This window comes from Heloderma suspectum, chromosome 1 (genome assembly GCF_057233095.1).
Source record: "Heloderma suspectum isolate Gila_16-S chromosome 1, 16-S_ref, whole genome shotgun sequence".
Classification (NCBI taxonomy): domain Eukaryota; kingdom Metazoa; phylum Chordata; class Lepidosauria; order Squamata; family Helodermatidae; genus Heloderma; species Heloderma suspectum.
This window is the reverse complement of record NC_139458.1, coordinates 280,111,995-280,136,587: the sequence shown is the minus strand read 5'-3', so window position 1 is coordinate 280,136,587 and position 24,593 is coordinate 280,111,995. Positions and strand designations below refer to the sequence as shown.

The 24,593-nt window shown below is 42.1% G+C and overlaps 1 protein-coding gene across 6 annotated transcripts in view; it reads left to right on the top strand.

The window, feature by feature from the left end:
* Positions 1 to 24,593, top strand: part of SNTG2 (syntrophin gamma 2) — a 418,988-nt gene that overhangs the window by 328,281 nt on the left and 66,114 nt on the right. For 4 of the 6 annotated variants that reach the window (XM_084826732.1, XM_084826733.1, XM_084826735.1 and 1 more), the window contains 2 exons: positions 6,721 to 6,759; positions 14,616 to 14,732. In XM_084826732.1, the coding sequence (XP_084682858.1) occupies positions 6,721 to 6,759; positions 14,616 to 14,732 (156 nt within the window). The remainder of the gene's footprint in view (positions 1 to 6,720; positions 6,760 to 14,615; positions 14,733 to 24,593) is intronic. The other 2 variants (XM_084826734.1, XM_084826737.1) reach the window with 1 other exon arrangement.

Here is a 24,593-nt window from a genome sequence, read left to right as displayed (position 1 = left end):
TGAATGAGGAAAAATATTGCACATATGCAATATGATATGGAATGCATTATTAATAACAACAACAACAACAACAGTAAGCCCACCTACAAGAATCAGGTCATAATAACCCTGAAAAAGTTATCACAATTGAAGCAAAGCATTTGTTTCTTTCTAACTAGCAACGATGGTAAATGTTCTTCATGGTTGTTGGTCTGTTTATATCAGGAAATAAATGCTCCAACAGCTTTTACTTTGCTTTATAAGAACAGTATAATCAAACTGCACTTATTTTTCATGATCGGATGAATTGCAATCTTGATTTTGCACATGTTTACATGGAAGTATGTCCCACTGATAATGGGACTTACTGCCAGGTAAGTGTGCATAGGGCTGCAGCCATAATCTTTTTAAAAGGTGCTTCATTTTTGTGCTCATCAATTATTTACATGTGTCCATAAATCATTCAGTAACTGGAATGAGAAGAGCAAAAATAGATTTCTAAAAATACTTTTCCAGCATAAGTTTGTGTTTTCGTCCCCATTCAGAAAGCTTGGTCTTCCTATGGGGCCTTTGTGAACTTGAAACCTCACTAGTATTTCTTCTTTGTAAATAAAGCTCTCCACCCATCTTGGTCTTTTAAAAATGTCTGAGGCAGCAAATGTGGGGTGGCGGGGAGGGCACAGCGACACAGCAAAAATACATGGGGTAAAGATCAATAGATGGGAAAGCAATTTTAATAAGCTGCATCAAGCTGAATCCTTACTTGTTTTTGAACTAAAAGTTCTTCCTCAGGGGAAATCACTCAGCAGTTAGACAGATACATTTTGGTTTAGTTTGCTATTCATAAAGGAACTGCTGTCACCAAGCTTGTCGAAAATCAGTATTTCCTGCCTAACTTATCACTCCACCCATCTTGGGAATGAAAAATCTGCAGCCACAGGATAGCTGAGTAAACAGAAGGGCTGAGGAGAGCAATACTTATTTTTAAAAGCATCCAGAAGAGTTCTAGATGACTCAAAAGCTTGTATCTAGCATATTAATAAAATAGAGCTTTAAACACATCACATAAACCATCTCAATAATCCCTATAAAGGCCCTGTAGGATAGATCCTTATTATCATTGCCATCATCATCCTCATATTGTAGTCACAGGATGAGGACAATGAGGTTGAGAGAAAATGGCATGTCTAAGGCCAGTGAGTTCTTTGCTGAGGTGGGGATTCCCTAACCCAGTGATCAATCTCTTCGCTATTACTCTAACTCACAAAACACACAACAAGCAAATATTTTAACAACCATTCTAAACACTCAGTTCAGATAAATGTATAAGCTCTTTGCAAATGACTGAAAACAGTGTACAATGAATGCATGGAGGGAAGAGCAAGATTGTGGAGGCAGCCTTCTTCCTTGTGTTGATAACACCATGTGCATAGGACCTACAAACTATGGGTATATAAGCACTGTTCGCACAATGGGACAATGCATAAGCACAAGGGTAGAGCCTACCCACATATTGCTTGTCGGTGTGACTGTACCCTGCATCTGTACTCAGCAGGTGCAACCCTGTTCCCCTCTCTATGTGGTGACGTACACAGTTTCAGTCCTCTGCAGAGGACTGTAGAATCACTTGATCAACGTCAGAGAGGTATAAATAATAAACTAGTGCATGTGTTCATTCAGATCATGAAAAATGCAAACACGGGAGGTTACAAATGTAGGTCAAGTGTATTGATGTTTCCGCAGCAAAAATATCCTTCAGGTAGCCTCTATGATATCCAGCCAACTTGTCTAATGGAATTGCAGAGTGTAGTTGTCTTAATTATATTTTTGAAATATTATGAATAATGTCCTTTATGAAAACTCTTCATGTATGCTTTCATCTAACCCCTTTCAGACATCACCACTATAGTACACGTGGTTTGCCTTTGCCTGATTTCAGAAGGCAAAGCAATATTGACATTAGGTCTTTTCCTGCACCCAATATCACTTCTGTTGCTATTAGAGATGGAGGAAGGAGTTTCTGCACCAGAAGAAAGGTAGTGCTATTGACTAGCTTTACCTTTTCTCCCCAGTTCAGAATTTAATAAAGCCTATACAACAAGGAAGGGAATTCGCATTTGGCAAGGTCAGAGGTACAAATTGTCTAGTTTTTGTTTTCCTGTACGTATTTGTGGAAGGATACTTTATTAGGGGTAACTAGGAAACATTTCCTAGCCTAAGAGTGGACTTAACATTTTAAAATTAACATTTTAATTTAATTTCATAAAAAAAATCTCACCATGAGTATCTGACTTTCTAAGCTCATAATAAGATACTGAAACACTGACCTTAAATTGGGTTATAAGACAGACAGGGCAACTTTTAGAAGTCACTTGGGCTGCAGTCCTAAACACCCGTACTAGGGAGTAAGTCCCATCAAATACAATGTGACTTGCTTCTGAGTAAAGAGGTCTAGGATTGCACTGCACAGAGTCAAAATATACAAAACTCTGCTTGTCCTCATTGCCATTTTCAGATACGAGACTTAAATAGCCTGTGATAATGTCTCAAACATTCTATATTGATGCCTGATAGTTAGTAATATGGATGAGAACATGTAAATGAATTTGTAATGTGAATGAATTTACTGGTCAAAGTACATTTTACACTGTTATGACATTGTTTTCAGCAAGGACCACTTTAAAACTTGTGTAAAAACCACCTTATTTATTATTTCATTTTTTTGGTACTTTTAAATGTTTAAACTTTTAAGCCTTTACATTTTAAATCTTACTGTAGAATAGGCCATTCTAGTCAAGTCTAGTGTCCTGTCTTAAATTTATCACTATTTTATTGTCCTATTTCAACATATATGGCCAAGAATGCCACCATGGGGGGGTATTATACATTTTTTCACAAATAAAGAACTGAACAATCCTTATAAATAATTGCTCCATAAGATATACTACTTAGGGCACAATCCTATTGCTGCTAGACAGCAGCTGGCCGGCCATAGGATTATTCGGTTTTCAGGAACCGACCTTGGAGCCCACTCTCTGAGGTTGGTTCCCAGAAAACCACCTCCCCACTCCTTCCTTCCCGCATCGGATAGGTGGTCACCTCCGAGTGTGCAAGCAGCCACCTCTCCCCATAGGCTTGTGCCCTCCAAGTGTTAGCACAGCTCAAAACAGGCTGGTATATTAGCACTGCAGGAAAACAGCCAATGCAAAGAGAGTGCCTTGCAAGGGATCAAGCTACTATTGAATATAAGTTGCCAGGTGTTTCTTTTATTTTCCATTTAAGACCATAACAACCAAGCCATAAGCATCTTGTAACTGATCTGTTGAAATACAGATATGACTGACTGATTAAGAGGTTTGGAATCAGACTGTATGCATGTGGTACATGACAAAATGGTGATCTACATAGCATTTACTATTGAATATGCAATGAGGGGATATTTTATTTAGTAAATATAATCTTTGGGTTTCAACAGTCATATATGTGTGACCTCAAGAATGAAATTAAATGTTACATTGAATTTGTAGAACACCATCGTCTATCACCTGTGACATTTGATAATAAATGTGTTGAATTATACCTGATTTCAGGTACAATAAAGGCCAAGCCACATATGACACAGGACTCAGGAGATCTTTGATAAGATCTTCCAATGTCTTCTTTAAATAAAGTTAAACATGGCTGTAGTGTGCCTTGATTGGTTTGTGACAGCAACAATGGCAAAGAGGGTTCAACTCTTTCCCCTTGCACCATTTCCCTGCTTGAAATTACTTCGCCCCACTGCCACCAGCACCTCCACTACGTCAAGCTATCAATCTCACTGGAGAAAAGGGAGAGGTACAATATAAATCCAACAGGGCCAATAGCAGTTTCCAGGTGGTTGGGGGAGGATTTTAATAAGGAGGAAAGGTTTACGTCTCTTTCTCTCAATGCTACTGCCCTCCTCACAGCTGATTTTAAGTTTTTTAAAAGTGTGTATACTTTATCCTTTAGTCATACAGTTCATACAGGGGGGTGGAGAACACCCGGTTTTTGCTGTCCAGTGCAGGGGAAAGGAGTTGAATGATGAGGGATGTATATCAGATTATGGAATTCATATATTTCTCAAAATAAGAATATAAAATTGTTGTGTAGATTGTGGCAAAGCCAAGAATTACTGTGTTTAAGCAGATTAAAGATCTATTGCTGTATGTATTGTACATGTACTATAGCAGATACCCTTGAATATTGCGGACTAAATGTGGCAAATAACATCTTTTAAAATGTTTGAGAATGAGTTAGGAAAGATTATACAGAAAATTGGTGTACAGTGGGCTGCACTCCTATGCATGATAGTTTACCTGGCTTACCTGGGAATAAGGTAAGGGAATAAGGGAATAAGGTACTGAGCGTAGTGGGACTTACTTCTGATTAAACACTTATAGGCTTGCCTTGTTAGCCAGCTTGTTATTCACAACACTACTGTTAGTGGTACCTCATTAATCGGGATGTCAGAGAATTTCGCCACGAATCTCGGGGAGACCGAATGCCAGCACATTCGGCCCCCCGAAATCAGTGGCGAAACGGTCTGCCCCCCCCCCCGGGATGGGACTTACCTTCGGCGAATCTTCCTGGCGGCGGCGGCTCCAGCAGCAGTTCGGCAGCGGTTCGGCGGCGGTTCGGCAGCGGTTCGGCAGCAGCCGGTCTTCCGACCGGCTGCCGCCACTGCCATTTCCAGTTAAAAACAAAAACAAAACAAAAAAACGTGATAGGCTACGTAAAGATTTACATAGCCTATCACAGCTAGATATTTAAAAAACACCGTAATAGGCTACGTAAATCTTTACGTAGCCTATCACGGCTGCTTTAAAAGAAAAGAAAAAAAATGCGCGTGCGCAAATGGCGGCGCCCACGGGCACCGCCATTTGCATTCCTTATTTTGGCATGTCTTAGTCTACGTAAACATTTACGTAGACTAAGACGGCAAAAATAAGGGGAATGCAAATAGCGTAGACGCTATGCTATTTGCGTTCCCCTTATTTTCGCCGTCTTAGTCTACGTAAATGTTTACGTAGACTAAGACGGTGAAAATAAGGAACGCAAATGGCGGCCGCCATTTGCATACGCGCATTGTTGTTTTTTCTTTTAAAGCAGCTGTGATAGGCTACGTAAACATTTATGTAGCCTATCACGGCTGACTGCAGGGACGCAAACGGTGGCGGCTATGGCTGCTGCCATTTGCGGAGCCGGCCGGCCAGGATTCGGGGGGGGAGGGATGGAGCGCCTCCCCTCCGGCCAGAATTTCAGGGGGAGGGATGGAGCGCCTCCCCCCCACCGCAAATGTCACCCTTCGAAAAGGTAAGTGAGTTTCGTACGTCCCTACTCATTAACTACACAGATATGTAGCTCCCTGAATTTCACTGTTAAAACTGAAATGGTCATGAGTTCATTGTCTGGAGCTGAAACTTTGGCCTCCTCTATTTAGCTCAGTAATGTTGAATGTGCAACTGACAACAGCTTTCCAAGATATCACACAAAAGATCTTTCCAGCCCTGCTACCTGAACTCCTTTCAACCTGGAACCTTCTGCATGCAAAGCATATACACTGAACTATGACCTAGTAGGACTCTCCCTATGCGTTGTCCAGCTGCTCCCCCTGCTCCCAAGTGCCGCAGCTAGACAGCTGAAATCAGCTGAAAATGCAGGACAGCCCGAGCATGGAGGAGAAGATCCCCTCTGCGTTCTGCCTGCCCTGCATTGGATAGGTGGTCACCTCCGAGTGTGCAGGCAGCCACCTCTCCCCATAGGCTTGTGCCCTCCAAGTGTTAGCACAGCTCAAAACAGGCTGGTATATTAGCACTGCAGGAAAACAGCCAATGCAAAGAGAGTGTCTTGCAAGTTTTAAGGATCTGATGCATGCACATCAGTGAAGTCAAGAAAATTTTTTGCTTTTTCACAGGAGACATTTCCATAGATTTACAGAATGCAAATTTCTCTAGGCATTTTTCTCTAGTAATTCAGCTCAAAAAAACAAGAGTCCCTTATTTATTATCTGTAGTTATGTTGTATGTTTTCCTAGTTGGCCAACAGTAATAAAACAAAACAGGGAAAAATTTCCTAGAAGAAGGTAAAAACACCACCAGTATCCCTATTCAAATGCTTTGCTGGATTGAGGTTCATATGAGCTAATGAAAGACTGAACAGTATCTTCATTACCTGTTTTCATTCTTGGAGGGTGAGGATATCCTGGGAGGTTGGCCTGCCACCAAAATCAGTAAAGTTGGCAGGCATGAAAGAGCAGGCTTTCTTAGTGGTGGCCCCTACCCTAGAATTCCCTCCTGAGACATACGGCTGGCCCCATCTGTTGCTGCTTTTAAGGTGTTTTAAAAAATCATATTTTCTCCCTGGTTTTAATTGAAAGTTTTAATAGTATTTGCTATTGACTAATATTTTACAATTGTATTTTACTGGAACTGTTTTTATGTAAATATGATAATATTTAATATTTTATTTTTAATTTTGTTGTTATTTTTATTCTGTAAGCCACCTTGGGGAAGACTATGGTCTTGAAAGGCAGCTAAGAAATCGATTAAATAAATGAAATAATGCAGAACACTCTAACAAGAGAATAAAAAATAATTACGGTGTAGTTGGCACTGTCATGATTGGAATCAAATTGTAGTTATGCATGAAACTTGTAAGGGCTAGACAGCACAGACTGATTTATTATGCACTAACAACTATATCTCTTGTTTTTTGCAGATGAAGATGGCAAATAAATGCTGTTCTCCTTCAGACCAGGTATGATATTCATTTTATTATTCCTATATGTCTGTCATTTCACTGCTTTCTTTCAATTAGCTCAAAAGAGCATGCTCTAGCCAAAGTTTACCACTTTTAAAAGCCTCTGATATAAATAAGACAGTTAGATTGTTCCCACAGAAATGCGTTGGCTATAAAAGAGGTCAGTTTTTGGCTGGGCATGTCAAAAACTATCTTTTTGTAGGTTACATAGTAATGTACGATGAAATTGCCAGCTCCAGATAAGCAAAAAACCCATGTTTTAGCATTTGAGATATTTCAGCTAACGAACCAAAATTTCAGCAATAGAACAAAAATTTGGAAGTTCTCAGGATCAGAACAAACATTGGCAACAGCAACACAACTGTATGATGCAATACCTAATTTGCTGACTTGTTTTGAAAAGTATAGTGTCTGTTAATGTGTGATTTTTTTTTTAATGTTTTCTTTACTTCCTAATTGCCTGGTGGTCTTGCCACATGATTTATCAAACATAGGCCATGATCTTTCCATCTGCATGTGAAAAGCAGCAGGGTGCAGCGGTTTGCATTCATGAGACAAAAATGTCAGCAAGCAAGGTCTAAGAGAAAGAAGAGGCAGGGAGGAAGACTCCGGCCTACTTCTCCCTCCTTCCTACCCCTCCTTTTGCTGCTTCGTGATGACAAGACCGTCTGCTCTTGCACTTGTTGCATCCAGCGACCCAGATCCTTGAAGTGGAGCTACTCATGCTCCTGGTATATGAATAGCTGGTACGGAAGAAACGGGGTTGTTGAGCGGGCTTTGCCACTGCTAGACTGTTAGAGCACAATGGTACATGAGGGGAGCAGGGAAGTAGCTTAGGTCCTTCCTGCTCATTTGGTACACAAATATCAGGGTCATAGCCATATTCAGGTTATGCACTGGAATGTAATTATATTTACTATGAATACTAAAACTAGCCTTTCAATTGTACAAATTTAAAATAAAATTATGAATGCTTTCAAACCAACTCGGTTTTTCATCTTGCATTGCCAAATGCTGCCAATGTGCTATTCCCCCCACCCCCATTTCCTATCTGAATAGATTTCACACACATCCATCCATCCAACTATGTGTGAGCGTACTTTCATTCATGAAATGGGGCTTTTCCTTACTCTCCCACCCCCTGTGCCTCCTCCACATCTGCTCTCCAGAGTAGATTTAGGGTATGTGGAGGGTGCTGCAGGGGGAGGGAGAGCACAGTTGGATACAACCCCCTGTCCCCAAACTACTTCTGACTCCTAGAGGAAGGGCAGCTGCACTTCCTGAAAGGAAAACCGCGGTGGATGGAGATGACAACACAATACAAAGTGTGCATGCGTCTCTCCAGATCTCACTCCGTATTTACTTAATAGTATGCATTCAGGGCATAGAGTTCACTTCAGCAGAGTATCTGAAGATCCTTTAGTTGTCAATAAAAACATTAATGTCTAGATGAAGCTTATCTCTGGTGTCCTTGCAAAAAGGAAAACTACAGCAAAGATTGTAAAGCCTGGCAACACAGAGGTGCTAAAGGGAATTGGTCACATATTTAATATGTCACATATAAAATCATGTCCTGAGTAAAGAAAACAATAAATTGTGAAGATTTTTGTGTGTAAGTAACAACAGACTCAGTGAATTGAGCTACCATAACCAATCTCCGTGGAGTTGGTTTCTAATCAAATTTGAGTCTCTGTCATTTTCTTTTTAGAAATTAAGGGATCTTGATTATAGTAGCAGGGATGTCCTCTGGACACAGATCTGAGGGAGCAATATCTTGAGCCCTTAACTGCTGGACAAATCTTCTCTAAGTATAACCTTATTATGACTGGCAAGTACAGATTGCTATATGTCCTACAGGACTGTCAAGTTTATCCAACAGGCCTGGGAGAAATGAAAATTATTGACTGGCATTGAAGATTAAGTCTGCTAGCATATTATAATAAGTCAATAAATATTGTCTAGACTTCGTGAAATGTTTTAATAACCCCCTAGGAAATGTTTTATTTAGCTTTTCATAATCACCCTCCTTAATATTTATTTTGGTGTCACTCTCTGTCAAAGAGGGGCATTTTATTATGTTTTTGTATGTGTATGGCCTGATTGGTTAATAAGCAATAAACTGAACTGAACGGATTATAGTAGCACATACATGAAGAAAGTAAATGGGCACAGAATTGTGTAGTATGTATCACTAACATGTTTACAGTTAGACAATAATGATAGATACTGTGAGCCACCTGACACATTATGATCTGTAGAAATACAGGAAACAAGACGGAGCCACAGTTCCTGCATCCACGTATAACATAAACACGTGCACATCTCCATCAAATTGTGAGCACATGCATCTCCCCATGGTGGAGATGCATGAGTCCTTGCTTTGAATAATCACATATGGAAATACAAGACGTATGTCTTGACACTTTCTCTCTTCGCTCACTGCAGAGCTGTCACCCAGTGGTCACTGATTTTCATTTTATTTCTAACAAAACATTGGATTAGATTATACTATCTGTGTACAGGGTAGAGCCCTCACCCCACAACCCTATACTTTGACTTATATTTGAAGGTTTAAAAAAATTCTTCTCTCCTTATTGAAACTCTAAAATTGGGTAATTTATCAACTTAATAGGAATAATTGATCAGGTATCAATCTAGTTTCATTGCTCTAGTATTGTGAAATATGCCCAGAGCTTGTATAACAAGTTTGTGATGGTGGCCTATTCATTTATTTTCTGTTTTGGAACTAAAATAGCTCACTGTACAGAAACAGATTTAAAAAAAAAAAAAATAAGGTCCACAAGTTTTAATATACTACACACTCCTATGCATATCTGCTCAGAAGTAAGCCCCATTTAATTCAATAAAACATCTTCCAGAGTAAGTATGTACCCTGGATTGCAACCAAACTGTCAGTACAAGTAATTGCATTCACTCACATTTCTTGCTTGCTATTCTACCTGTCCCATCTCCCCCACTCCAGCAATCAAACATAAGACTGTTTGGCAGGGCAAGGTTTTTACTGTTTTCTCAGACTGAGTTGACAGAATATATTAAGAGGTTAAAATACAGCTCTGAGCAGCATGATGAGCACCAGGAGTAGGAGGGGCCTTAGCAGCCTCTTCAGTGAGGCCTTACTTAGTGGTGGTGAATGCCCCCCCCCCGCTTGCAGGCAGCAGGGCCAGTGAAGTCCCCCCTTATAGGCATCAGTGATAGATGAGCTGACACAAGCAACCTCCCATGGGTAGCGGAGATGGCAAAGTCCCATCCTTCACAGACAGTGCCAACAACAGCAACAGTGGAGTCAGACAAGTTGGCCCAGCCCACTCCCCTAGGCAGCAAAAGTGATGCCAGCAGCAGCTCTGATCACCTCCCTTTCTTTCCCCTTCCTTTGCTGCTGCTGCGACTGCCATTTTAATTTCTCCATAATGCATCTGAATGGAATTAAAATGGTGGATAAGGCAGCACTGCTTGCTGGTGTCACTGGCTTTTTCGCTGCTGCTGCTTCCTGCTTACCTCCACGGAAGGGGAGATGTGGTGGTGGATCAATGGGCCCTTTTCAAATGCCCAGTGGAGCCAAGCCCTGGCACTGGACCTGTTGATGAGTGTTGGAGGAAGGATGGAATATACGGTATATGTAACACAACTTTGATGGATAAGGCTAGTGATATACTTCCACAGGTATTAAGGAAGGACAGTTTATAAAATTAAATCAACAAAATGCATTGTGTGCAATAAGTTGTATAGCTTTAGAAAGTTAGCAAAAATGGCATTAATAATTTGCTCCTCAAATCTATGCCCTAGCATACAATTAAAAAAGTTGATTTTGAAGTAAGTAAAATAGCCCATTATATAATTAGCATGCTAGCTTGTTTTAGAACTTCAGACACTTAACCTGGCAACACTCACCAGCTTTGATTGTCATTTATTTATTCATATGAGACATGCAGCATTCCAGAGAGGCAAAATCTGCTACAGTTTCACTTTCTTAGTTTTTCTGCTTTTATATATAATTGCTGTCACCAACTGTTCATTTGTATTTGAATAAATAGACCAAATAACCAACCCAAGATGTTTGAGGCGACAATTTTCTTTGCCTTCTTAATTTTTTATTGCAGCATGACACTCGATGGCAAGCCATTAATTACTTACTTAAAGGCAAATCATGCTCCTGCTGAAGTCATTGTTCCCATTTTCAGTTGCATGATGTTACAACTCTGCCAGCCTGTTTGTTCCCCATTTTTATGCTCAGCAGTTTGCCATACTATATTTATTGTAATGATACTTATAATCTCCAAAATAAATTGTGCATAAAAATGAAACTATATTTTCTTTTAATCTTTACCTTATCTCTATGTCTTTTCACCATGTTTTTGTAAAAGGGGAAATAGCTCTTCATCTGCAAAAAATGTCACTGAAGCAAAATTAACATAATACACTATTTTGTTTAACCATAGAGATGTGCAGTGCAATCCTATAAATATCTATTCAGGAGGAGCCCCACTTAGATCTCTAACAGTTCCATGCAGAATGCTACTTGCAGAATGAGATTTTACTCATCGTCCTTTCTGCTATTGCAAGGGTGCACAACCTATGGCCCTGGAGCCACAAGGCATTAGCTGCAGCCCCCAAAGGACCTCTCCCCCGGCCCTGTTGAATGATACAGATTGTTCTTTCCCAACTGCTAGCAGTGAGGAAAGACTAGTCTGTATCAGAATCACCGAGATTCTGTGTGTGCGCATGTGTGTGTGCGTGCAGTCCCTGACCCCCGAGCCAGCATTACATGTGGCCCTCAGGGCTGAATAGGTTGTGCACCCCTGTGCTACAGCTCCTTGCACCCTCCAAAAAACACATTCTTCTATATGTTGGAGGACCCACCTGAGATGTTTGATGGAGCATGGGTGACTATAGCTTCAGGAATGAATTGGTAGAAATAAGATACATCTCCCTTTTCATGAACAAAACTTCTTCTCACACTTGAATTCCATTAGATTAGGGATGTACGAAAGTCACTTACCTTTTCTCAGCTTGGCTTCGTGGTGGGGGGGAGGCGCTTCGGTTCTCCCCCCGAAGTTCAGGCGAGGGGGGGAGGCTTCCCGCCTCACCCGGCCAAAATTCAGGCCGGGGGGGAGGCTTCCCGCCTCGCCTGGCTGAAATTCAGGCCGGGGAGAAGCGCCCCGTCTCCCCGGCCACGAAACAAAAAGTAAAAAATCACGGCTAGATTTCCAAAGTCAGCCATGATAGGCTACGTAAATCGTCACGTAGCCTATCACGGGTGACTTTGGGGGAAAAAAAAACCCACGTACGCAAATGGCGGCTCCCATGGGGACTGCCATTTGCGTTCCTTATTTTGGCACGTCTAGTCTACGTAAAGATTTACGTAGACTACAGCGAAAATAAGGGCACGCTATTTGCGTTGCCCTTATTTTCGCCGTAGTCTACGTAAATCTTTACGTAGGCTAGATGTACCAAAATAAGGAACGCAAATGGCGGTCCCCATGGGAGCCGCCATTTGCGTATGCGCTTTTTTTTTTTCCCAAAGTCACCCGTGATAGGCTACGTGACGATTTACGTAGCCTATCACGGCTGACTTTGGAAATCTAGCCGTGATAGGCTATGTAAATCGTTACGTAACCTATCACGGCTGACTTTGGAAATCTAGCCATGATAGGCTACGTAAATTGTTACGTAACCTATGCACGGGTGTGTGTTTGTTTTTTTACTTTAGTTTTTTTTTTTGCAATGGCGGCGGCGGCAGCCAGTCGGGAGACCGGCCGCCGCCCCCGCCCGCGACGAACCGCCACCGAACTGCCGCCGGGACCCACCGCCGGGAGGGACATTCGCCAAAGGTAAGTCCCATCCCGGGGGGGGGGTGGCGGAGAATTTCACTGCCGATTTCGGGGGGCCGAATGCGTTGGCGCTCGGCCCCCCGAAGATTCGGGGAGAAATTCTCCGCCATCCCTACATTAGATCCAAGGGTAGCCATAGCATTGTATGTCTGGAATTGATCTCTGGTTATTTAGTTGAAACCTATACATTGAGATCTCTATCCTAAGCGTTCTTATGAAAATATAATCCCATGTACTCTAGCCATAGCTCCTTAAAGGAAGAATGAGATACAGATATAAATAAATGAAATATAACATGCTACAAGCAAAGTAGAGAAGGGTCAGGATATATAATGCCAGAGTTGTTTGCTGGTCAAGAAATAATTGAACACCCTGATCCTAAACATTCATATTAACATATGCCTACCATACTAAGACTACATTTTCCTGGAAAGGGCTAGCTGTTGATAACTTCCCACCCTCAGCACTTACATGCACTGCACTCACAATAAATCTTAGGCAGAGTTCTGCTCAGGGGAAGTTCCCATTGGTAGAAGAGGGCAGACAATCCCCCCTTCCCCTGCAACCACTTGTGCCCCCCAAATATTTCTCCAGAGGATTGGGGGGAGTCTCTGGAACAGTGTATAGGGTGGTGCAGGGACCTGCAGAGGGTATTAAAATGACCTTCACCCTCTCTTCCTTCTGCGGAAACCTCTCCCAGATCAAAGTCCCTTCCACAGTCAGAAGGAGCTCTTCCTTCCCCAGAAGGGAACTCAGGAGCCAATTCAATGCTTTCCATAGCAAAAGGAAATTTGCACTACAATGCGTGTGCATCTGTCATGGCTATTTTGAAGAACAATGGTATATACTTTAATTATGCATAATGAAATGACCAAAATCAAATTTGCCCCACAATGTGTATGCATTTCAGTCATGGGTAATATTCTGAGGAATAATGGGGTATAAAAAAACAATTTTTTATTGTTATTAAAACTTTGATAAGGACTGAGACTTGGGTCAAAAGTTGCCCTGGGCAATTGGAAAGGCGCTTCTGCTTATGTAAAAGGTGGACTTTCCCATTTCTGCCAATTCCCCCATCTCATGCCACATCCCCCATCATACCACATGACCCCATCAGAGGGTCCTCTGGCTGTCATAAGTGACTTTTAGGGGGAACTGTAGAGGAGAGGAGGGGCCAGGAAAACCCTGTTCTATGCATGGAATTCTGTTTCCACTTCTATGGATCCAGCCCACAATGTTTTGGTGAGAAATATTTATTTACCCTGTAGTTTAGCATAATATTGGTAAGAAGTAGGACATTTTATATGCTGGATATTTCTTATAATCTGATAAAAAATCAGAATCATGCAGCAGTTGCCCCAGAACAAATAATTCTGCATTAAATATAAACAAGGTTAAGTAAGCAAAGTTAAGATTTGCCTGTATAAAGAAAAATGTGGCATATGAACATATGAAGCTGTCTTACACGGAGTCAAACTGTTGATCCATCTAGCCCAGTATTATCTTCTTTTACTGGCAATAGCTATCCAGGGTTTGAGGCAGAAGGCTTTTTCCAATCCTCCTATTTAAGAGCCCTGGGGAATAAAACTAGGATTCTCTGCATGTGCTCTACCACTATCCTATGGCCTCTCCCATAGTTCATAGCTATGTGGCATATGCACATGATTCCAACTTCATACTTCATTACTCAGATTCCCATCGTTAAAGTGCTATGCACATGTCTTAAAAGAAATGTTTCTGTTACATACTGCTCAGTTTCTATGCTGCAATTACTTTCAGCTGCTGGCTGTAGGGACCCAGAGAAGAACAAGGATTCACAGACAATGCACATGCATGGAGAACTTATTCAACAGAGACCTTAGAGCATTTGTGTATATAAGACAAAAGGAATGTGTTTTCTTCCTTCCATTATGAAAGTGATGTTCAGGAGGAAATATGCTTATTATTATGTGATACTGCCAGCAGACTGAGTTGAAATTAATTTTCAAAGATTTTATTCTGCAGGTGATACATATGGGGTGGGTGAATGAGAGGCTCCAGGGAGCAGACTCCCCGCAGCTCTATAAATTCAAGTTCCTGGCACTGAAGGGTTCATCATTCTACATTTTCAGCACACCACCGGTAAGCAACTATTTTGTGTGTGATTATTTTTGAAATCCTTTCTGTCAGAATGGAAGATGACCCTTCCTATCAGATAATGAAGCAAGGTGGAATTTACAAAAGGAACTTCACAATAACTCTTTCAGACACCTTTAATCTTTCCTTCCCATGCATAAAACATCAAGATCCATGGGGGAAGGACTATTCAAAGCTTTCATAATGGCATGGGAGACTTCTTTGCTTTTCAGCTCAGTTTGGGCCCCTGGTGGCCTGATCCTAGAACCTAAAGTGTCACCAGGTAACTATTACATTGATATTTCAATGGAGTTTGAGGCAGATATGTTAGTGTTGAATATTAGGATCAGGAGCACAACGGCTTTTCAATGAGCAGTAGGGCTTTTGACCTTTTTCTCCACGTACTGCATTGCATCTTGTGGGAGTCTCAAAAGCAGTTACTGTTAAAAACTGTTCTGCATGTAAATCTTACACATCTAAAAATGTAGACCTAAATGTAAATCTTGCACATCTTTCTATGACTGTTAGAGCTGACTGTTAGAACAATACGACAATGGAACCAATTACCTAGCGAGGTAGTGGGCTCTCCCACACTGAAGGCTTTCAAGATGAAGCTGGACAGTCATCTGTCAGGGATAATTTGACTTAGATTCCTTCAGTGAGCAGGGGGTTGGACTCGGTCTTATAGGCCCCTTCCAATCCTACTATTCTATGATTCTGTGATTCTAGTAAGTCTAAAAAAGCCTCTCTTTATCACAACTCAAGAATCTATCATGAAAGCAGAATCTCCTAAAGAGAAAATTTTATTTTACCACTAGATTTAGAATGCAACGTCTTCCATCCTTTAATTGTGTCCATTTCCGATTATTAGAGGAAGGAAATACAAAAGACTGAGATGCTGAGTGGAGAGGAACACGGAAAGCTTAGTTGTGTAGGGCCTGGCTCAAGATATTGATTATTTTAGTTAACATAAGAGTAGGGGAATATTTAGGTATAAAAACCTAGTAATATGAAGTAGGAAGAAAATCAGTATTTTAAATGTGGAACTCCCCTCCACCCCCCAGTCCAATACCAAAAGCCCTGGTAACAAAATTGTCTTACAGACAGTGCCAGCAAACATCCTGTTCTTAAGAAACCAATTTTTTGAGTTAAGGAAAATAAATAAGTGGATGATGTGAACCAACACTTTATAAGAGTATGCGGACGTCACACATTTTGTAATAATCTGCACAATTTATTCTTAACCTCTGAGTTGATATTTTGAAACTTTGAAGTTGAGAGGCAATGAGTGTTGTGGCAGGAGGATGTGCATGGATAAATAACAGATACGATCAGGGCTGGCTCCAGGTTTTGGGGGGCCTTAGGCAGAACACTCTCAATGCCCCCTCTCCATCAGTGATTCTACCTTCTGAGCACCATTGTCACTAGTTGCTATTGCTCCTCATCCTTTTTCTCATAATTGCTACTACTTGCTTGCTGGACAGGCAAAGAGCCAGTGAGCAAGTAGGCAATGGCATCTACTGCTCTTCCTTCTCACCACCACCATTGTCTGGGCCAGAGTGGGACGCAGGTGGACAAGCAGGTTGCAACGATGAAGTGGAGGAGCAAGTACCCGGGCAGGTACCCAACCATGCTTACCCTTGACACCAGCCCCAGATAGTATGGTAGAAAAAATGACTGGAGGGGAAAACTTAATGTCAAGACAGCCATTCAATGCACTTCTATCACTATAGGCTTCTCTACACAGAGACTTTTTATCCCACAACTTTACTGGGGCTTCTGCTTCTGTGTTCTTTGCGGGATTAAGATTGACCTTTCACGTACTTCCGCTTTTTTTCCCCAGGGAGTTCCTTTATCTGCAAGCTCTGTATGTTTCATTATACAGCCACTAGATGGCACTCTGTTATAACACCACTGCCTCTTTTCATTCAACTCATTGTATTTAAATAGCTCATTATCCACGATCTTAAAAAAAAAAAACAGGATAAAGGTCAAAAAAGCACAGGAGAGGCCCTGCAGCTTGACAATGTCAAGTAAAGGATCTGCAAATGTCTGTGAGTAACCAATATTGATTGCAGGATAAAAGCCCCTTGTGGAGAAGCCCTAATACTTGAACCCTTTTCATGTTTTGTCTGAATATTTAAAAATGTATCTTTAAAACTGTAAGAGAAAGAACCTTGTCAAACCATGTTTGAATGCTGAAATATTAGAGAAATCTAATAATATGCAAATGGAACACAGGAATATCATTAATTGTAGGTTAATGCTGTCCAAATGTGACCCTCAAATCCCTTCTATGTATTTGGCTTATTTTTTTTTTCTCTGTTGGTCATATTGTTTCATGTTACATACAAGCATAATATAAAAGAATTAAAAGCCAATCACATTTTGTACATGCTGCACAATATGGTGTTTAAACATTCTTTATGCCTACGTACGCATAAACATAACTTTTGGAGGGAAAACACACACACACTTCTTTCAATTTGGAAGCAACACCTCTTTATTTTTTGCAACCCAGCATTGACAGTTTGCCAGCTACCTTGTGTTCTTAAGCACACTTGTTAAATAAAATGTGTTGATAGGTAGTTTGGCTCCTATAAATAGGTGTGCCCACCACAAAAAAGCAATATTGTCATTAGCACTAATTAGCACCACTAAATTGAAGAATGGTCAAGAAGAACAAGCTGTTCTTAATCACATCATAAAGGCAAATGCTCAATGAAGACTAAACATATGAGTGTAATAGAAGAAGATTGACTTAAACTTTGTTAATTCTATGTTCAGGTCTAAAATGCATTCATTATAAACATTTCTTTTGTTAATTGTTAAGTAAGTTTATTAAACTGTCAACTTTGTTTAGATATTTTATTCCACCTTATCACTAAATCTCATTAAAAAAATAACTTTTAATTTCAACAAATTAAAAGTTGAACAAATTTTTGTTCAACAAATGAAAATAATAAAATAATTAAAGTTGAAAAATAGGAATGAAATGTAAGAGCAGAGGATAAAATGGCAATAAGTCAGCAACGATATTAAGAGCAGCAAATAAAACAACACACTGACTTAATTTAAAAAAAAACCAGTTTTCATCTGGTGCTCAAAATTCATACAGCAAGGTGCTAGTCTTACAGATCTGAGGAGGGCATTTCAAGACAGCAGTCCACTGTGGACAGCCCAACCCTTGGTCATCACCTACCTAATTTCAGTTATATATGAAAATGCCAATGCATTCTGTATTACATAGTGTTACTTAGGTATCAGCTCCATCTTCATTTTGTCTTTTTTAAACAGTGGCCAAAACTAACATGACCAATTATTTTTAAGACTTCTTAGTCTTAAACTCTTAACAGATGTCTTTGGTTTTGCCATAACTGTTGGGTAATACTAACTGGCGTTATATAAAAACAAATAGAAGAGAATAAATAGCAGGACCTCTGCAAAGGAAAGTTTTGCCTTACTCAGGCCTGGCTCCAGATTTTTGGGGGCCCTGGGTAGGCTGCCCCCAGCACTTATGACCCCCCTCCCCCCACAGACACATATGCACACACACCAAGCTTGCCACCATTTGGACCTCCCAGCAGCACTGCAACCGCCAGCCTTGGCATCTATTTCACACATGAGTGGGCTTATTCTGTGGCAGCATTGCAGTGGGCCAGGGAACCAAGTGCCCACTCAGTTTCTGGCCCATTATAGCACAGCCGCCAAGTAAGCCCAAGAATGAGCAAATACAAGGAGGAGGCTGGCAGCTGGAGCAGCATGCCTGCAACAGGAGTCAATAAACCATCAATATTTAAAACAGTAAAAAATCAAAATAGAGTAATAGCCACAGTGTAAATTCCAAATACACTGTGAAGAAACTCCAAACATCATCTCATCTCTAATCTGGGTGGCTGGGCAACAAACAGTGAATGGCTGTGTCGATTTATCATTTCTACTTACGAGCTTCCCAGGACTTCTGACCACTGTTGGAGATCAAGGGCTCCTTCACATGGAGTTTTTATACTGGTATTGAGATTGCTCACTCACTGAAATTTGTGGGCCTTTAGACGACGTTGTTAACCTCCAGGGCACCTGCTGCACTAAATGACCTTTATTCTGTTTTTAAATAAATTGGAGATAATGAGCCATCAAATTACCCCACTTGCGTTCCGCCTGAGTTCCGTCTGTGAAAAAGGAAAAGCGGCAAGAAGAGGAGCGAGATCAATGAAAGATAATGGAAGACTCGGATACGGGGAGAAGGAGGGGGGAAGAGGAGGGAGGAAAGGAAGCACGTGTAAAGTGAGTCCGTTGTCATCCTGCATTTAAAATGGAAGCAGAAAGCCCCATTTTAAATGCAGGATTTTAGGTTAGTGTAGAGATGTTCCAAATGTCAGACTAGAAAGAGCACTGAACCTTTCGTTCAAAGGTTTCGATTTAAGATATCAGTGTAACATTTTACATGTCAATGGTCATGTTATCCTGTTATACTTCTGGAAGGAAGGAAGGAAGGAAGGAAGGAAGGAAGGAAGGAAGACCCTCAACATTTTCAAACTTATATGTTCTTTCTTACTTCTTCTCCTGTGAGGTGGAACAAAACAGAAGCCTGGCCTCACTTCAGAGTGTGTGTGTGTGTACATGTGTCATAGGACAAATATAATTTCAAGTTCCACACCTAGCAAGTCAGGACCTTTTAAGACCCTTTTTTTAAAAGGGATATTTAATAGAGAATTCTTAACCAAAGTAGTCCATGTCATAACCTTTAATTATTCAACGTTTCTTGGTGGATTGAACAAGAGCAACTATTCCCCAATGGCTAGTATACCCCCCAATGAAAGATATACATGAATCCATGCAGACCTCTTTCATAATATATAACCAGCACAGCTATAATAGCAGTGAAAAGATGTTGACCTCTTGAACACAATTATTTATTTATTTATTTATTTATTTCTATACTGCCCAATAGCCGAAGCTCTCTGGGCGGTTCACAAAAATTAAAACCAAACAACACACAGTAAAACAATTTAAAATATATAGAACATTAAAACCACAATATAACAATACAACCACAATAAAACCTAGCAGCAGTGCAGGAGTTTAAAATACAGATTTAAAACAGCAAAGATAAAAATTTAGAAAGCTAAAATGCCTGGGAAACTAAAAAGGTCTTCACCTGGCGCCGAAAGGAATACAATGTAGATGCCAGGTGACAGACTATGTAGTTTTGCAACTTCATAGTTCTGACTCTATCCTCAGCTTTCCATACAGACACAAAGATCACTATAGAGACCAAAAATTGGTTTGTTGTCACCTAGGGGTGTACAAACCCCACTCACCTGAGTCCATTGGGGGGTCCGCGGGGGGGGAGGCAATCCATTCCTCCCCCCGGAATCCTCCCTGGCTGGCTCCGCTCTGCAGCGAGTCCGCAGAGCCACTGGCCAGGTCTGTCTGCTGCCGGACTTCCGTCCGGTGCCAATCTGTGGACGCAAATGGCGTAAAGATTTACGTAGCCTATCATGGCAAAGAGCAGGGACGCAAATGGCGTCCGCTGTGCTGGACGCCATTTGCTTCCACAGACCGGCAGCGGACGACCCAGACCAGCCAGCAGCAGGTAGGATCTGGCCAGCACGAATTTCACGGGGTGGCGGAAGTGAGTGGTCCGTTCTGCCATGGACTCTGGGAGGGCGGATTCTATTGGAGTCCGTGGTGGAATTCTCTGCCATCCCTATTGTCACCCATTCCTAAAAGCTGACAAAACTAGGGATGTTGGAGAAATCTGCCATGGACTCAAGTGAGGCCGGATTCTAAAGACTCCATCCGGAGTCCGTGGTGGAACGGGGCAATCCCCCCCGCCACCTTGCGGAATCCCCCTGGGATGGAGCCTACCTGGCGGCGGTGGTGGCTCTGGCAGCCGCAGCAGCTCTGGGTAGTCTTCCGGCTGCTGCCGGGCTGCGGTCACAAATGGCGGCCGCTATGCCAGCTGCCAATTGCATCCCTGCCAAGCCATGATAGGCTATGTAAGTATCTACGTAGCCTATCAGGGCTAACGCAGGGACGCCATTTGTGTCCCTGCCTTTCGCTGTGATAGGCTACGTAAATATATATGTAGCCTATCATGGCTAATGCAAGGACGCAAATGGGAGCTGCTACAGCAGCCACCATTTGTGGCCGCAGCCCAGCAGCTGACAGAGGTCCGGCTGCGGGCGGCCCCAGCCGGCGGCTCCGCGGAGTCGCCGTGGAGCAGAGCTGGCCAGGGAGGATTCCGGGGGAGGACCAAGTGCCTCCCCTCCCCACCACGGATGGCCCCAGCGGAACAAGGTAAGTGTTTCATACACCCCTAGACAGAACTAACAAATAGGTATTTTAGAGATTTTCCAGATGCTTAGAAGGTTAACGGTGCAATCCTATTCATGTTTAGACAGAAGAAGTCCTACAGTTCCTAGCATCCCCTAGCCAGCATGACTGGCTGGGGGATGCTGGGAACTGTTGGACCTTTTTCTGTCTAAATAAGCATAAGATTGTGCCCTAAGTTCATTTTTCAAGTATTGCAGTGATACAATAGTTATAATGCAGCATATATTCCAGTACAATTGTTTAGAACTGTATCACAATGGTTTGACTAACAAGGCAATTTTAATCAGTATTTTAAACCAAGAAACAGGTCTATTTAAATCGTAAATTTACAGTGCAGTTTTGGGTTACAATCCTATGGACACTTACCTGGGAGTAAGTCCTACTGAAAACTTCTGAGTAGACATGCATAGGATCACACTGCTCATCAAGTTTCCAATCTCTAGTCCTTATGTTTCCTGAATAAGCATGCATACTAATGCATGGCTATAACAATTAAAGCAGCTTTATTTGTAATAAAACAGAAACGTTATAGCTCCTTGATTCAGATTATTTGTACAAGTGACTCAAGCTTATATAAGTTGTGTGGCAACTGCATTGCTCCTTGTAAAAAAGGAGACAAAAGAAATGTGCCAGGTGCCTTTCACAGCACTGTTTTTACTAACTTAGCTACTTAATAAGCCTCACCCTACATGCATTGTATTTGACCACTTATCCATTCCATTTTCTGAATGTTTTAAAAATGATAGTTCTAAAACCAAAAATAATTGTTAATTGACGAAAGAATAATCAGAATAAAAGCTGAGGGCAGAGATGCGAAAGACCTTGAGAAACTCACCCTAGATACACATCATGTTTTCCCACCAATATTTTGTAATTGCTTTCAAACTCAGTCTTTCTCTAATACTACCTTATTGAATAATGTATTTAGAATCTCACTGTTACTAATTATACATTTTCTAATTTTATTCTACAGAAGAAGCCAAAATAATTTGTGCAGTGTTGGCATATTTCCCATAATGAATTGCCAGGCCATAAACAAATTTGTCATTTTGACTGGTATGCTTGCATTTTAAAGGTTCTGTTTTACTCATATTTCTTTTTGCTATAAAACACCATGAGCACCTCAGCAGGAGATGTATTTTAAATAAGATTTTGTTGCACTCTTCATTTTGCTTTTTAAAAAACTACATACTTTGTGATTTATAAGATAATAGGGTTATCTTAAGTCATGCAAATCCTTGTCCACTGCCTTAGTCCACTTAATATTAGGTTTCTGATCCAGAGTTTTATTATATATGCTTATTTATGCATCTGTTTTGGAATTTTTTTCTCCTTCTACATCTGTGCTTGGCAGAAGAAAGTGTGTGTGTGGGGGGGGGGGAGTTTTAAGGCACAAGCCCCATCTCCACCTTGGCCAGACAAACTACAAGAATGGAACTCCATGACTGCAAATCTATTATGAATGCCAAACTCTGAGCCACTCTTGCTTGGGCCATTACTGGGCTTAAATTCTGTTGGTTAGACAAATGGAAGACATCAGTATGGATTCTTTTCCTGTCCAATTAGAATTTTTTGCTTGACAGAGGGAAAACAATCATTATTACTAAAAGTATCCAACTCTGTCTTCTCTAAATTTAGGGATGTACGAAAGTTAGGGATGGCGGAGAATTTCTCCCCGAAACTTCGGGGGGCCGAGCGCCAACGTGTTCGGCCCCCCGAACAAGTTTCGGGAAGAAATTCTCCGCACGCCCCCGCACCCCCCCCCAGGATGGGACTTACCTTTGCCGAATATCCCTCCCGGCGGCGGGTCCGGCCGGCGGTTCGGCGGGTGTTCGTCCGGGGCGGGAGCGGCAGCCGGTCTTTCAACCGGCTGCCGCCGCCACCATTGCAATAAAAGAAAAAAAAAAACACCCCCGTGATAGGCTACGTGACGATTAACGTAGCCTATCACGGCTAGATCTGCAAAGTCAGCCGTGATAGGCTACGTCAATCGTCACGTAGCCTATAACGGGTGACTTTAAAAAAAAAAAAAGCACGTACGGATAATGGCGGCCCCCATAGGGAGCCGCCATTCCCGTTCCTTATTTGGTCGTTGTAGTCTACGTAAAGATTTACGTAAACTACGGCGAAAATAAGGGCAACGCTATTTGCGTTGCCCTTATTTTCGCCGTAGTCTACGTAAATCTTTACGTAGACTACAGCGACCAAATAAGGAACGCGAATGGCGGCTCCCTATGGGGGCCGCCTTTGCGTACGCGCTTTTTTTTTTTTTTTAAGTCGCCCGTGATAGGCTACGTGACGATTAACGTAGCCTATCATGGCTGATTTTGCAGATCTAGCCGTGATAGGCTACGTTAATCGTCACGTAGCCTATCACGGGGGCGTTTTTAAAAAAAAAACAAAAAACTTTTGAGTTTGCGGCCGGGCGAGGCGAGGCGCCTCCCCCCCGGCCTGAATTTCGGCCGGGCGAGGCAGGAAGCCTCCCCCCCCGGCCTGAACTTCGCGGGGGGAGCAGCCAAGCGCCTCCCCCCCACCGCGAACAAGCTTCGAGGACAGGTAAGTGACTTTCGTCCACCCCTAATGAAAGTCACTTACCTTGAACGAAATTTGATTCGCGGTGGGGGGGGAGGCGCCCCATCCCTCCCCCTGAAATTCTGGCTGGGGGGGAGGCGCTCCGTCCCTCCCCCCCGAAATTCTGGCCGGGGGTGCTCCGTCCCTCCACCCATGAATCCTGGCCAGCCGGGCCGCAAATGGCGGCGGCCGTAGTCGCCGCTGTTTGCGTCCCTGCAGTCAGCCGTGATAGGCTACATAAATGTTCATGTAGCCTATCACGGCTGAGTAAAAAAAAACAAACCGCGCGTAAAAACAAACAAACCGTGCCATTTGCGTTCCTTATTTTGGCACATCTAATCTACGTAAATATTTACGTAGACTACGGCGAAAATAAGGGGAACACAAATAGCGCGGGTTTTTTTGTTTTTTTTTACTCAGCCGTGATAGGCTACGTAAAGATTTACGTAGCCTATCACGGTATTTTTTTAAAATCTAGCTGTGATAGGCTACGTAAATCCTTACGTAACCTATCACTTTTTTTGTTTGTTTGTTTGTTTTACTGGAAATGGCGGTGGCAGCAGTCAGTCGGAAGACCGGCCGCCGCCGCCAAACCGCCGCCACACTGCCGCCGGAGCCACCCCCGCCAGGAGGATTCGCCCAAGGTAAGTCCCATCCCGGGGGGGCGGGGGGGGCAGACCATTTCACCACCAATTTCGGGGGGCCGAATGCGCTGGCATTCGGCCTCCCCGAGATTCGTGGCGAAATTCTCTGACATCCCTACTTCTCTTAGCTGAAGGACTATGGGATTTGAATATGCAACTCCACAAACATAGCAAGAGCACCAGACCAAAAGTCTGCAAATGTGTGGTTGCTGTACAGGATAGACAAATGGAAAACCCTCCAAAGGACTGCCAATATCCTATGCTTTTTAAGGGGACATTTGATAACAAGGTATTTGCTTGGAAAAGGGAATTA